The sequence below is a fragment of the Leptonychotes weddellii genome, chromosome X (genome assembly GCF_054177405.1).
Source record: "Leptonychotes weddellii isolate Sample4059 chromosome X, ASM5417740v2, whole genome shotgun sequence".
Classification (NCBI taxonomy): Eukaryota; Metazoa; Chordata; class Mammalia; order Carnivora; family Phocidae; genus Leptonychotes; species Leptonychotes weddellii.
This window is the reverse complement of record NC_138385.1, coordinates 47,590,194-47,606,438: the sequence shown is the minus strand read 5'-3', so window position 1 is coordinate 47,606,438 and position 16,245 is coordinate 47,590,194. Positions and strand designations below refer to the sequence as shown.

Sequence of the window (16,245 nt, the reverse complement as noted above, 5' to 3'; positions counted from 1 at the left end):
TCAATCCAAGATCTAAGTACTTTATTTGTGCTAAAATCAAGACCCTAAAATATATATAATTACTAGGAGATCCTTGACTAAAAATAAACTGCACTCAAACTAAAAGCAATCAGATTGAATAGACAATGAAACTGAAAAATCTCCGTTCATAGCATTTGTTTCAGCACTTGTTTCACATTCCTTTAATGGGCTGAGCTGATTACCATATGTGAGAATCCCCTTTCTAGTTTTGTGTTCCTGACATTTTGTAAATGTGTAAAGCCTTAGGAGGGCTTAAAGATTACTTAAACATATGAGCAAGGTTTACATAAAAATAAAAGAATCTAATCTAATCCATAACTTCTTTTACCTGTTCAATATTTGGGGTTATATATACACTGTTTGGGGGACAAGTAGATATTTTCAGAGTTGGAGAATGGCGTTCCTGTTGAGAAAAAAAGGTGGGGGGGAGGTGTTCAGAAATGGTTACTAAGCAGTGTTATTTGAATGTCTTACCTTCTTTAGGTATTATTTCCTTTAATTTTATAATAACCCAGTTTGTCAGAAGAACTTTATTTAGTGTTTTCTTAGATGATATCCAAAGAACATATTACTGAATTCCATTGTCAGCTTTGCTAGTAAACTAATGATAAACTAATCTCTAGAATACTTTCATACCAACACATTCTTCTTGTACTTCTAGGTTACATCCTTCTTTTCTTTTTGAGATCTCTGCTATTATACATCCCAATGTTATTATATGTCTGCAATTTAACAAGATGCAAAATTTATCAACACAAAAACATAAAATACAAGAATTTTCTAACCATGGGTATTAAGGAGGGCACATGGAACACTCCATCAAAAACTAATGATGTACTGTATGGTGACTAACATAACATAATAAAAACAAACAAACAAACAAAAACAAAAACAAAGAAAACTCAACTGAGTCTACTGCCCTGAAAATGCAAATCAAAAGTACAATGAGATATTACTTCACACTTGTCAGAATGACCAAAATCAAAAACACAAGAAACAACATGTTGTCGAGGATGTGGAGAAAGGGTAACCCTCTTACACTGTTGGTGGAAATGCAAACTGGTATGGCTACTCTGGAAAATAGTATGGAGGTTCCTCAAAAAGTTAAAAATAGAAATACCCAATGATCCAGCAATCAATTGCACTACTGGATATTTATCCAAAAAATACAAAAATACTAATTCAAAGAGATACATGCACCCTTATTTTTATAGCAGCATTATTTACAATCACCAAGCTCTGGAAGCAACCCAGGTGCCCACTGATTGATGAATGAATAAAGAAGATGTGGTATATATACACAATGGAGTATTATTCAACTAAAAAAAGAATGAAATCTTGTCATTTGCAACAACATGAATGGAGCTAAAGAGTATAATGCTAAGTGAAATAAATCAGTCAGAGAAAGGCAAGTACCATATGATTTCATTCATATGTGAAGTGTAAGAAACAAAACAAATGAGCAAAGGAGGGGAGAGACAAACCAAGAAAGAGCTTCTTCATGATAGAGAACAAACTAATGGTTACCAGAAGGAAGGTAGGTGGGGGAATGGGTTAAATAGGTGATGGGCATTAAGGAGTGTGCTTGTGATGAGCACTGGGAGATGTATGGAATTGTTGAATCACTATATTGTACTAATATATGAAACTAATGAAACTAATATAATGAAACTAATATAACCCTGTATGTTAACAAACTGGAATTAAAATAAAAACTTAAAAAAAGACTATTGCTTTGAGATTACTTCAGTCTGACTTTTAATTATGGTTTGCCTGATCTGCTTCTAGTTAAATTTCAGAGAGTAGGCTCTGATGTTAAAAGAAAATGGTCTATAAAAGTGAGAGTATGATTTTTAATAATGATTAGGTAAGTCACTTTATTGATTATGCTGACATTCTTTACATTTTTTCCCAAATCAGCAAAACTGTGTAGCTTCATTGGTGTGCAAATAGTTGATAGTATTACTCAATCTCTTCATACATTACTGTAATTTACAACCAATTGACAGAACTCCACGATATATTCCAACAACAATAAAAATATTTCTTTTTTTAGAACAAGGAGGCTATTGAAAATCAGAGTCACAGACTTACAAGGGAAACACTGGCAGACTCATATGGAAGTATAGCTATAATAGAGGTGTATTGTGCTGTTCTTAAAACAAATTGCCAAATACTTTGCATGCTGTGGTTTTTCTTTTGTTTTTCTTTTGGTTCAGCTTGTAACATTTTCATCCTCCCTTTCCCTGGTACATCAGCAGTAATACTGCAAGCTTAATATATCAAGGCAGCCTTTGAATATGTTCTCAGATATCCTGCTACAGCTGAGGAGAATTCCTCAGACAAATGCAGTGAATTAAAGATTGTAGGCCAAACAGGTATATGGTCTTCAGCTCAGGATGATGGTTATAAATACAACCAAGTGCAGGTGGGTTTGGCCCACAGAGCCGAGAGGAGCAGGTTCAGAGAGGTAAGAAAATAAAAGGTGTTTTTTAGTTATGCAATAGTACATGAATACATGTGAACATAAAAATGTATACAGATAGTCAAAGATCTTCCCTTAATCATTCTCCTTTTATCCAAATCCCTTACCCAGAAATAACCATTATTGTCTGGTGTATCTTCACATAAATACGTATGTACAAATAATAATATTTACTGCTTTTATTATTCTGCAGTGTAAGTCATTTTTTGTATTATAAGTGAGATATGTCTTAATTCATTATTTTAAATTAATACATAGTGTTCCATGATGTTTAATAACTTATCTATTTCCCTAATGAGCAATGTTTAAATTGTTTTCAGTTTTCACTATGCTGCAATGAGCATCCTTGTGCATGTATTTCTATAAAATTTCACAAAGAAGTGGGATTGATAGTGCACAGATTATGTGCATTATTCATTTTAACAGATTCTGCCAATTGATTTCCCAAATGGCTATGCCAATTACACATCCTCCAGCAGTGTGTAAAAGTACTTATGTCTGGAGGATGTTTTTCTGCAAACTTTTAGCCCTTTTAGGCTGCGACTAGTAATACTAGGATCATGTTGAGAAGACAATTTGTGCACACTACCTGCCACCTGGAAGGTGTTCTATAAATGGTAGTTCTTTCCTCCTCCTTTTAACCAATTCAAATCTGATGACATCAGCTAATTAAATAGAACGAAACTTAATAGCCAAGTAGACTAGCTTTTAAGATAAGAGAGTACATAACTATTGTCTTGTTGGGAACTTTCTTTAGGTAGAATTATCATAAAAAAATAATTTTGTTTATAATTAGGTGAGCTCAGGCTTAGTATAAAATCCAGGTTGCTTTTCCCACACTCCCTAAAGTAATGGTTTTCAACTTTGTAAAGTTGTATCAGCCCTCTTCCTCCTTTTCTTTCTCTTCCTCCTCCTTTTATAAAGTACATATGATATTACCAATTTTAATATCAGAGTGGATTAAAATCAGTCTGCTTTTTGGGATAATTTCACTACGTCACCTGAGATAATTGTCCATAGCTTGGTATACCCTAAATCAGAGCTGGGAAGCTCTAGTTGCCCTAGAGAGAATTCATAAAACTACATCTTATTTCTGTTTGTTAAAAAGCTATGTTTCTCAGAATTAACAAATCATATGGAATGCAAATGGGTCCAATTTCTCAGTTACTTACCTTAGTGAGAGAGATTTCACGTAGCTTAGTGAAGGGCAGAAAGAAGGGAAAGCAGAAACTGGAGAGGTGCTATTCTCCTTTAGGTAGAAGGAAAACCTTAAAAATTTAGGACATACTCTGAATTCCAGGATTATTTCAGGGCAAGACCTTGAAAATTAGAACAAAAACTGCTTTTGTTCTCTAATATATTTTTTATACTTTCCACTCTGGTAATAGAATATCAGAATGGGGAAATTTATCAAATGATTTGCCGTAAGGATTATCATCAAATGATTTGCTGAAGCCAAAAAATACAAACTTGTTTAAACTGAAAATACTTTAGTATTGAACTAGGGTTAATCAAGGGTGATAGCTGATATAGTGAAACTATCAAAAGCTGGTTTCTAAACCCAGGACATTCATTAACTAGCTGCTATAACTTGGACAGGTTATTTTGAACTATTTGAGTCTCAGTTTCTTTATTTGTACAACAGAAAAATAATACACAATGCATAGTTTATGTGCACACTGTAAAATTTGTACAATGGATGTAATAATGTTTTTCTCCTTAATTTTTGAAATTTCAGTGGGCAAATAATATATGTAAAAGAATTTTGAAAAATAAAAAATACCATCTGTTAATATGAGGCATTACTTTTATTGGATTGGTTACATGTATAACTAAGTAATTTGTTCAATGTCATATAATGGTATTGGAAGAGATATAAAGCATAGATAGAATATACTCTCTACCCTCATCAAGCTTATAATTATTAAGGGGGTAAAAATTATTAGTGTAAATAACAATAGAGTATTATAAGAGCTATGAGGAACTTACTATGAACGTTTTGAGGGCTAAGAGATAACTTCAGCCTGAGACAATTTAAGATTTCATCCCAAGGTTATACCTGAGGAAAGTCTTGAAAAATTGGTGTAATTCCAGTTTATCTAGATTGGTGAGGATGGGGGGATGGGACATTTCAGAGGTAAGAGCAACATGAGCAAAGGCATATTTATGGAACGTTAGGGCCTATATTTAGAGAACAACAGTTTACATTTTGGCTGAAACAGAACATTAGAAGGGGAGTTCCAGAAAGTAAGGTCCCTAGAAGCCAGATAATGGAGGGCTCTGAAAGTCAGACTAAGAAATTTATAGACACTGAATGTCACTGAAGGTTTCTTCAGCAGAAGAGTGATATGAGGTATTTGTAAGGAATTTAAGCAACTTATTTTAAAGATTTTATTTATTACAGAGAGAGAGTGAGTGACAGGGAGCACGAGAGGGAGGAGGGTCAGAGGGAGAAGCAGACTTCCACTGAGCGGGGAGCCCTATGTGGGGCTCGATCCTGGGACTCCAGGATCATGACCTAAACCAAAGGCAGACGCTTAACCGACTGAGCCACCCAGGTGCCCCTAAGCAACTTTTCTAGATAACATATTCTCAGATATAATTATGTTTGTGAATATTTTAAAATAATGTGGATGAGTACTGGGCAGTAGTAGCAGTTTTTATGAGGGAATCTTGGGGCACATAACTGATATACTAAAACAATTATAAGATAACAGAACAAGATTCAATAAATAAAATCACTTCACCTAGACAGAATTTAAGTAGCAGGGGAGGTAAAGGAAATATCTTTAGAAACAGACTAATTAGCAGCTTCAAACTAACTTGCTTAAAAGAAGCAACACAAGATCCCAGGGAAATAATATGATGACAGATCAGAATCACTAACCCTTTAACATAATTTGCCATAATAAGTAATGATAAATATTTGTTCATAGGGGAAAAAAGTGTAAATCAAATATAAACAAGTCAAGTCCAGATTCTTAATGTGACCCAAGAACTAAAATAGAAAACTAATTGCCCTATTAAATAGCTTTCTAATATTTACTTTATGCGTTTTTCACTTTTTTAAAGAGGCAATTTGTGCCCTACTTTCCATTTTCATTTCGAAGAGAAGGCATAGAAGAGTGAAACTCACAAATAATCATAACCGTATATCTTTATTAAAGCCATTGCTTACAGCCACATTCAGGCATTTTTGCAAGCCATAATCACAAAGGGTGAGGGGAGAGGGAATGGAAGAAAGAGGGAAGGAAAGGGAGAGGGGAAAGGGGGAAAGGAAGATGAGAGAAAGCGTGGGAGAGAGAATTTCCAGTTCCATCCCATTGTCAAAAACATTTATTTTGATTTGTCTTTGATTTTTGATTTCTAAAAAATCTTTTTTTTCCAGTTGATTTTTTTATTATGTTATGTTAATCACCATACATTACATCATTAGTTTTTTTTTTTTTAAAGATTTTTTATTTATTTATCTGAGAGAGAGAATGGGAGACAGAGAGCATGAGAGGGGGAGGATCAGAGGGAGAAGCAGACTCCCCGCTGAGCAGGGAGCCCAATGCGGGACTCGATCCCGGGACTCCAGGATCATGACCTGAGCCGAAGGCAGTTGCTTAACCAACTGAGCCACCCAGGCGCCCCTACATCATTAGTTTTTGATGTAGTGTTCCATGATTCATTGTTTGTGTGTATTACCCAGTGCTAAAAAATCTTAACCCTCAATAAGTGTATAGTCTCTGGGGGAAGGGAAGAAGGACCGTATCAGTAATATACTACTCAGTATTATAAGTACATTATAGTTAAATAATAAAAAGTGATACTATCTAGGAGAACACATCTGGGATCGAGGTGGGGGTGGAGTACTACACTGAGGACAGGGTAAGAAGATTCAGGATTGGAGAAGATGTCTTTAAGAAGATAACTTTCCAGATGTATTTTAAGGGATAGGTAGAATTCCAGAGAAGATGTGAGAGAAGGGTGGCTGTTGCCAGAGTGGGGAATGAAATGAACAAAGGCAGGGGTGGGAAGGAGGCAAAATGCTCAGTTTCTTCAAGAATCAGCAGTACAGTGTGTCCAGGACACAAGGTGGAAGGAAGTGGGTAGTGGGAACTAACACAGTAAAAGTAGCATAGGACTGTTCTAAGGAGACACTTTAACATCATCAAGGTGAGGAGTTTGAACCTAATTTTGGAACTCAATTATTAAAGTTTTTGAAAAATTTTTTTTTTTTAAGATTTTATTTATTTATTTGAGACAGAATGAGAGAGAGAGAGCACATGAGAGGGGGGAGGGTCAGAGGGAGAAGCAGGCTCCCTGCCGAGCAGGGAGCCCGATGCGGGACTCGATCCAGGGACTCCAGGATCGTGACCTGAGCCGAAAGCAGTCGCTTAACCAACTGAGCCACCCAGGCGCCCCGAAAATATTTTGAACTACAAAGTAAATGACATTTTATAGCTGAGATTATAAATCCCACAATAAGGTAAAAGTTGATTTTATTTATTCATAATATTTTTCTATCAAAGTTCTCCTAAAGCATTTATGAATTTTTAAATAACTAAAAATTTATCAACTTACTACCCGGTGCTGGAGCCTTATATATTTTGATACAAAACAATCAATACAATTTATAAGAAAAATGTTAAAAAAAAGAGTTCTGAACAGCAGCAAAAAATGTCTGCCTTCTTGGTAAATAACAAACTTTTAACACCTTGAAATGTTCATTACACTATTATTTATGCCCTGGCTTGTGTCAAAAGATTATAAGTGGTTCATAATGGAAGCATATACATGATCAAGAAGTGAAAATAGGAATCAGATATCGGATGTTACTGTGTAACATAAATAAGAGTCAAATGTGTAGACCAGGAATATATAGCATAGCATGGAGGTTACAAGCATAGACCTGGAACTAGACTGCTAGATTTAAATCCTAGTTCTACCACATACTAGCTATATGAACTTTAGTAAGTCATATAACATCTCTGTGCTTCAGTTACCACATCTGTAAAAATGAGAATATATTTGAACTTTACTTACTGAAGTTTAAAATTAATTCAGTAGGTTAAGGGAGATAGGTAGTTGCAAAGAGGTTATGAAAAACAGATCATGTGCCCAAAAGAAAGAAAGATCCATTTTGATTGAGGAAGGTCATTTTTCGTCTTTTTCCTCTTCTTAACCATTTGCTCTGCCAAAAAGTGAGGCTCTGGGAAAATCATATAAACAGAAGGATATATACATACATAAAAATCTTTTATTTAGACTTATGAATTTAATTCTTTTTTAAAAGTTTATGAATTTAATTCTCTTTCTCCTAAAATAGTTACTCTAAACTTAAAACTTTGAGAGTTTGTAGCTTCATTTTTTTATTTCATGTTTATCTACCCATTATAGCTGATCATATAAATTGGCAGCACTTTGATCACACATTTGTACCACCATAAATTTCCTTGAATGTGATGATCTTAGAGGTAATTCTATCTTCAAATGAGCAGCCTGAATGTATAGATTTGCAGTGTCCAGTAGAACACTCTACAATGGTGGAAATGTTCTACATTTGTGTTGTCCAATACAGTAACCACCAGCTACATATGGCTGTTGAACAGTCAAAATGTGACTCGTGCAATGAGGAACAGAACATTTAATTTTATTTGATTTTGATTAATTTAGATATAAATGAAAATAGCCACATGCTACTCTATTAGAAGTGTAGCTCTAGAGGAAAAATTAGGTAAGAGGCAGACAGCAAACAAGCTTTAATGCCCAGTGTCACTGCATTTTCAAAAGGAAAAAAAGCACAAACTAAAAAAACTCCATCTCAAATATTAAGGTTCAAGTTCAAAGACTCTAAGAGCATGGGAACTTCCAAATTACTCTTTCTAAAGGATACTTATGCCAGTAAACATTATAAATACATTCCTGCTGTTCCAGTCTTTTGATCCTATACCATGAGTTTTAGAAAATTGCGTTAATGGTTTTCCTCATTAGTCTTTCTTAGCTAGTAGAACCCTAATAAGCCTTTCAAACATACATCTTTACCTAATCTTTCCAGTGTTAAAAGAACTCTCTTACTTTATAGCCTGTTCATTAGTTATCTATTATCCTATTTTGTCTGTGCAACTAGGGGCTTTTGTTGGCTATATTTTGATAAAGCAATTATAAAAATGGAAAGAATTATTGAGTGTCCAGACAGTGGGCTCGACACCTTCACATGTTATCTCATTTAATACTCACTAAAATCCTGAAGGAAGGTATTACTGACCCCACTTTACAAATGAGGACACTGAGGTCCTGAGAGGTCAAAATTTATTCTAGGCTCTATGACACTAATACTATGTGTCAGACACTATGCTGTGTGTTTTCCATAATGTGTTATCGAATTTGACTCTAACAACAATCCTATGAGCTAGGTATTTTTGTCCCATTTTACTAATTAAGTAACTGATACCTATAGCTAGCATGACCCTGAACCAGGAATTAAACCCAAGACGTTTAAAATGTAAACCTACACTCTTAGCCACTACACTAGATTGTTTCATAGTTTGGCTCTGCTAAAGTCTACCTCATCACTGCTCATTTATTATTTGCAGCTCTCCATGAGCCATTCCCCATAGATTCATTTGTATGGGCATTTTCTCCACACAGTGTTTTCTGTGACTCATCTTTATACTCTGCAAAATAGGAACCTCTGTAGCCAACACCTATTAGCTTTTATTTACTATTGATAACTCTTATCAAAGAGTTCAAGTCTTTGGTGCAATAAATAAAGGAGAGATGGCAAGATTGCTGGGAATGAGAATTAAGCAATAGAGATTACATACACAGCATAGGACTTTGTTCTCTAAATATTTGGAAACTTGTTGAAATGACCATGGAACTTTCTAATTTGAACTTTAAAACTTTAAAAAACTAATAAATAATATAATGTTCCAAGAAGGAGTCTTAAAATGACTATGAGAATCACTGAAAGTAATAATAGCGACTTAATAACAGTTTAGGACTAACAGCTTCAAAAGAGGCAATATCTTTAAATACCAACTGACATTTATGCTGACAGAATTTGCCAAGGCCAACTGCCATTTGAATACATTCTCTGAATAGTTTAAAAGATGCTTTTGTTAAAACCTTTCAAAGCCAATAACATGGTTAAACACCTGCCTTAGGTTATTGTTCAATATTGTTCTGAACTTTGTACAGGATGAAACATATAAATTATAATGATCTTTTTTTTTAGATGAAACAAACACTTCCTTGATTTAGGATAAAATCTATGATTCTGTTCTCATGTTAAGAAAGCAATAGAATGTACTAGAATGTATTAGAAATATAACTTCTTCCCCTCATTCCTTTCCCCCAAAGGAAATCCCTCATTTAAGAGACTCATTCTTTCTCTTTTCCTGAAGGAAACTAGGAGAAAAAATAAAGTATACAGTCTCTTTGCAGTATATGCTTTTTGTCCTTAAAAACTAGAAGTATATATGCTCTGTTGGAAATAAAAAAAAAAAAGATGATATTACCATACCTGCTGGTGTAGAAAAAAAAAGTTAGCTCAAATATACTTGTTTACAAAGGTTTTCACTTTTAAATGGGGTTTAACAAACAAAAAACAGAATCAGACCTATAAATACAAAGAACAAACTGATGGTTGCCAGAGGGAAGGTGTGTGAGGGTATAGAAAAATGGGTGGGGCGCCTGAGTGGCTCAGTTGGTTAAGCGACTGCCTTCAGCTCAGGTCATGGTCCCGGAGTCCTGGGATCGAGTCCCACATCGGGCTCCAAGCTCAGCGGGGAGCCTGCTTCTCCCTCTGACCCTCTCTCCTCTCATGCTGTTTCTCTCTCTCTCTCTCTCAAATAAATAAATAAATAAATAAAATCTTTAAAAAAGAAAAACGGGTGAAGGGGAGTGGGAGATACAGGCTTCCAGTTATGGAATGAATAAGTCACTGGAATAAAAGGCACAGCACAGGAACTATAGTCAATGATATTGTCATAATGTTGGATGAGGGCAGATTGTAGCTGCACTTGTGGTGAGCATAGCATAATGTATAGAGAAGTTGAATTACTATGTAGTACACCTGAAACTAATGTAACATTGTGTGCCAACTATTGTCAAATAAAAAAAATTAAATAAAAATAAATGGGATTTAAGAGCATCGCAAATATCCCAGTTGTTTTACCATGAGTTGTCAAGAAAAGAAATTTGGATCACAGCAGTTAAAGGACCAGTTCACCTCCTTTCCCCTTGCCCTGCCTCCCTTCCCCACCTTGTCACATAGACACACAAGGACAGCTTGTGAGTGTCATGGCCTGAAAACAGGCCCAGCAATTTATCAAACCTCCCTTAAAAAAGAGACAATTGGCATGGGCATTTTTACCCAATTAGTTGCACTCACAATTTCTATAGCTTTATTTAACTTCAAGCATAAAAGAGCTGACCAAAGCTGAAAACATGAGCCTCTTTATCCTATGACCTCATTCCTTTTTCTACAACCTACTTCCCTGAACAATCATTCACTTTAGTGACCACACCCTTGAACAACAATTTATCAAAGCAAAACACCCCTCCCCGCAGAACAAGAAATTTTTCTGATACTGTATAGAAATCCTGGCACAGCAAGGGAGCTATCCACAATCTTTGTAACCAATGAAAAGGGAAAAAGGGAAAAAGGGAAAAAAATCATGTAAACAAAGATAAACCCAAGCTGAGCCTCTGCTATCAATAACACACATAAAAGCACATTCTCGGGGCGTCTGGGTGGCTCAGATGGTTGAGCGTCTGCCTTCGGCTCAGGTCATGATCTCAGGGTCCTTGGATCGAGCCCCGCATCGGGCTCCCTGCTTGGCGGGGAGCCTGCTTCTCCCTCTCCCTCTACTGTTCCCCCTGCTTGTGCTCTCTCACTCTCTCTGTCAAATAAATTAAACAAAAAAATACATTCTCCCCAGATGCTTCTAGAGTTAAATTTGGTTGCAAGTTTTAACTTCAAAAGAATGGTAACCCATATGACACATTAAGAGGTCCCTTCTTTCACCAAAACTTGTTTTATTCAATAGAATATTGATGGCCAAAGCACAAAATAATATTTAAAAATGAAATATAGACATATGGAACACTTACAGACCAGGTCCTGTACATCTATCCTCAACGTGGACTCTCCCTGGGATAAGCAAATCGTATTTATCCAAATAATCACAGTGCTTCCTATATAATAGGCAGTTAATAAATATTCAATTCAATGAATGTTATTAAAAAACATTTTATTTTGATTCAATTCTCTCTCATACAACAGAGTTCCTTTGCATACATGGAAAATATCTTGAACTTCATGAAAAGCTAAATTAGTGGATGGGAAATATATATGTTGAGTAATTTTACATCAATGGTGTTCATTAAGGCAGTATTTCATTTTGAGTTAATGATGGCAGGTTAATATTTAAGCTTTTTAAAAGGTTGAGCAGTAAGTTGTTTTATTTTGTTTTGTGTAGTTTCTAGAACTTCATTTATTTACAAGACTGCATTCAGTTTTAAAATGCATCTGTGCCCTTGATTACCCTGTGTTTGATTTTACCTGTCTGTATGGATAAACCTGGTAATTTTAATTCTAGAATTTGGATAATTTCACCGCAAGTATTTTCTATATTCAATTTTCTCTGCTCTATCAATCAGATAAAATAATAACTGAGAGAATAATAAAATATATCTATTAATTATAGACAAGAAACAAAGCAACATTATATCTAGAGAAATTTAAAATATGTTTATATTTATAAATACCATTTTAGTGCACAAGAAGGCATTAGAGGAAAAACATGTACTAAAAAGCCAGAAATAGAAAATACTAAAGTGCTGCAAAAAGCATTTAGTTAAATCTAAAATGTCTACTACATAAGCTAAAATTAAGATCAGGAAACAAAGAAGAGTGACATCAATTTCAGTTTCTCGAAGGGAACATATTTTACTACTGACAATTATGTATTTTTTGTATTTTATTTTATTTTACTTTATTATTTTATGTATTTTATGAGTAGGCTCCATGCCCATCATGGGCCTTGAACTCACAACCTTGAGATCAAGAGTCACATGCTCTACCGACTGAGCCAGCCAGGCGCCCCAATTACATATATTTTTAAATCTTAGGAATTATCTGAATGTCATCCAAACACTAAAATGCTAAAAGACAAAGTAAAAGTTTAACTGCATTTATGATAACCAACAATTGATTATAATACACATTTTCCTGCCTGTGAGGATCACAAACTCTAGCATCAGAATAGTTGCTACATACCAACTCAAAATGTCTCTAAAACATGGCATATAGAGACTTTATTAAAACATGAAACAAACAAAAAAGGTACATATTGAGTAATATGTACTGTTTTCTTGTGTTTGGCATGGTATATAATAAAGCTGCTGCCTCATCTTACCCATTACATTAACATGAAGGTAATTTCAGATCAAATCTAGGTTCTACTTTATACAATGCCATCCTGCCAAGAAACAAGGAGAAGGAAAAATAGAAGAGCTTCTTTGTCACATTATTTGTGACAAATACCTAAAAACTTTCTTGCCAAATTATCTTTTAGTGGATTTGTAAATGCCCTTTGATATCTAACTCAGTTTGAAATTTTATAGTCAAATTTTCTTTCTTCTTGTTTCACTAAGGGAATGAAACCTTAGTTTTGTCCTTTACTACATATCTAGAATTTCACCTACCTCATCTTCACACAGCCCTTACTTTTCTTTCTTTTCAATTATAAATAACTTTAGACTTCAGAACACTCCATTCCAATCTCTTATCCCAGTTTTTGTGACCATATTTTCTGTCCCTAGGGTTCTTTATAATCTCCTCTATGGGGAACTGTGTTTCAGGATGGAGAGAGTCTTACAAGGATCACTTTAGTAATTATCAGGTAGAAAGAAGAAAAGTCTTGTAAAAAAACTTGACCAGCTTGGTTCTGGGATTATTAAAAAGGAAAGTTGAACTAAGGAGTATCAATAAAGTGATCCTAAAACTTGTTCTGTAATCAATATTTATAATCTGTTAAATTTCTGCTGTTAAATTTTTATCTATCTTTACTAGCAAGTTGACAAGAAAAGAGATTAGTGTTTTTAAATGACTATGACAGATAGGGTGATTTTAGCATTTCTATAGTAATGGTAACTTGTTTTTGCCTTGTTTTGGGGCTATTAAGGAACATAGATGACACCCACTTTGTTGTTCATTAACATCCTAATACTAAATATTGAAATGTACATTCACAATATTATTATCAATTATGCAAAGTAGTATTTTTTAACTTCATATTTTTCTTTCCTTTGACTTCAATACAGGTGGAGTTTTTCTCAACTAGGAAATTACTGAAGTAAATCCTGGATTTTTTCTTAATATTTTTTCCCTCAAGCTAAGCATGAAATATCAGTAAAATTGTGGCCTTTGTAATTGTGTTATCTATGTCTTTAAAAATTCTTTTAGGGGCGCCTGGGTGGCTGAGTTGGTTAAGCAACTGCCTTTGGCTTGGGTCATGATCCCAGGGTCCTGGGATGGAATGCCACATCGGGTTCCCTGCTCTGCTGGGGAGCCTGCTTCTCCCTTTGCCTCTGCCTGCCGCTTCCCCTGCTTGTGCTCTCTCTCTGTGTGTCAAATTAATAAAAAATCTTTAAAAAAATCAAAATAAAAAAATAAAAATTCTTTCAAAAATAGTTTTATTATATACTTTAGAATTTTGCTTCATATCCTATTTTAAATTGTGGTTTTGGGAAAAATAACCCATATTATTCCAGATCGGTAAAATAATGAACATCAGATAATATCATCCCAATGGTTGCTTTTTGAACTCTTTACAGGATAAATTTTATCTTGAAAACATAATTTTAGTTTGGACAGATGTTTCCAGAAAGCTCAAAGTCATGCAAATTTACATTATGTCTATAAATGTAAAGGGATTCAAAGAATGAAAACAGGCAGAGCTTTTATAGTCTTGCAATGTTCCTTTACATTCATTGGCAAGATTATTAGAACAGATAATGATACTAAAATAACCCCTTAAAAACAATTTTATTTCATTTTAAAGGATGTCTTAGAGTTCTGCTTTTTTAAGCTTTTATATAACAGTTGCTTACATCTTGCCTTCCTCAATCCTATATCCACTCTTTCGATCCTCTTTCTACCAATATTCATAAATTATTCACTTTGGCTGTATTAAGAACCAATGTGTCATTTTTGGAAGATGAAACACATATGACAATTTGAACAGATATTTGTGCATGTGACTTATCTAGGAGCAGCATACTATTTGCTGAATACAACTGCTCATCACTCTATGTAACTCATTGTCTCTGAACTACCATATTTGACATAAAAAATCTGTTTACTTCTGAAATAAAGTGATTCAGTGGGACCCTATTCTATAAAAATTATTGTATTCAAGTTGAGGATTGCTTTACGGTAAGGGCAAAGGAATACCCCAGATCAGATATTTCAATCAAATCCAACAAAAAATGAGTCATCCTATGCTCTAGTTAGATTATAAAACTCACTGGAGCTGTTAAACAACCACAGGCACTAGTAAATGAAAGAACAGCAAGAGATGGAATTTGGGTAACCGTACATTGCTTATATAGCTGCAATCCACCAAAAGATAACATCCTGTAGAACAGAGGCAGAGAAGCAGAAAGAAAAGAAATGAGGTTGAAAATATCCCCTCTCTACAAATCACACATAGTTATCTTTATGGTACCTGAGAATGGTTGCTCCAAACCAAATTTTGGTAGGAGGAGGCAGTTTTGAGAGGAGAGAGCACTTCCTGTGAGGTGATGGGGTCCAAGGCCTGAACCACCTTGTTCATGGGCCCACTGTAGGTCCTCACTCTCTCGTACACTACATTTTTTTCTGGTGGGTGCTGGGTTTGGCTTGACTGATGGTAGCAGTGGCAATGCTGGGGCTGGCACTGTAGCACCTCTGGGGGCTGTGGAGTTCCACAGATGCTGCTGCTCATCTCACTCCAATAGCTTGAGCTCATGATGTTCTCAGTGGTCAGCAAGGTACTTCCCAGATGCTCTCCCTATGGAACAAACAGAGAGAGAGAACGCTCATGAATAAGGGTAAGAAGGAAGGCAAGCAGGCACACGTAGAAGTCATTTATCAACCCCCTCTGCCTGTAGTGGTGCCCTGGAGAGGTTAGGGTTACCTGAGCAGCAGCAGGAACTGGTCTGGCAGCTGCAGAGGAGGAAGCAAAGTTATTTGAGCGCAAATGAAAAGTAGAGCCACCCTGTGAGATTGCTCCAGGAAATGGTACTGACACGCCCCTCAGGGGTGGATTCACCTGGCAGGTTTACCTGCCAGGAAAGGCCCTGCTTTGCTACAGAGATACAAAGCTGCATTCAAGTAGGTAAGGGAGTCTGGAAAGAACAGAAATTAGGAATTTTAAGGCTGAAGCCAGAGCTTCCAAGTCCACAGTCTTGGAAATTCATTTAACTGTAAATAGACAAACAAAGACATGCTCATGCCTAAACTTACTAGAGAAAAAGTCACAAACGTCACATGAAAATGACTTTCCCATGGTTCTTAAGCTTACCAAAGAGAATTACAGGCATGGGTATTATCATTCCGGAGTCCCAGACCAAAATACAAGGTATTAGCCTAGGGACACACCAATTTTCACAGATAAATTTGCATTCTTTGCAAAGCCCAGCTGGTAATTTCAGTTAAGGAAGATTGCTATGGGGTCTCCTTCTAGCAACTCTAATTTATG

The 16,245-nt window shown here is 35.3% G+C and overlaps 1 protein-coding gene across 1 annotated transcript in view; it reads right to left on the bottom strand.

Moving 5' to 3' along the window:
- POF1B (POF1B actin binding protein) overlaps positions 1 to 15,745 on the bottom strand; it is a 93,772-nt gene extending 78,027 nt beyond the window's left edge. Inside the window, exons 1-3 of the mRNA XM_081809324.1 lie at positions 15,682 to 15,745; positions 15,232 to 15,555; positions 350 to 424 (exon numbers count right to left, since the gene is read on the bottom strand). Coding sequence (XP_081665450.1) covers positions 350 to 424; positions 15,232 to 15,513 — 357 coding nt within the window. The 5' untranslated portion in view covers positions 15,514 to 15,555; positions 15,682 to 15,745. The remainder of the gene's footprint in view (positions 1 to 349; positions 425 to 15,231; positions 15,556 to 15,681) is intronic.
- Between the last annotated feature and the right edge of the window lie 500 nt (positions 15,746 to 16,245).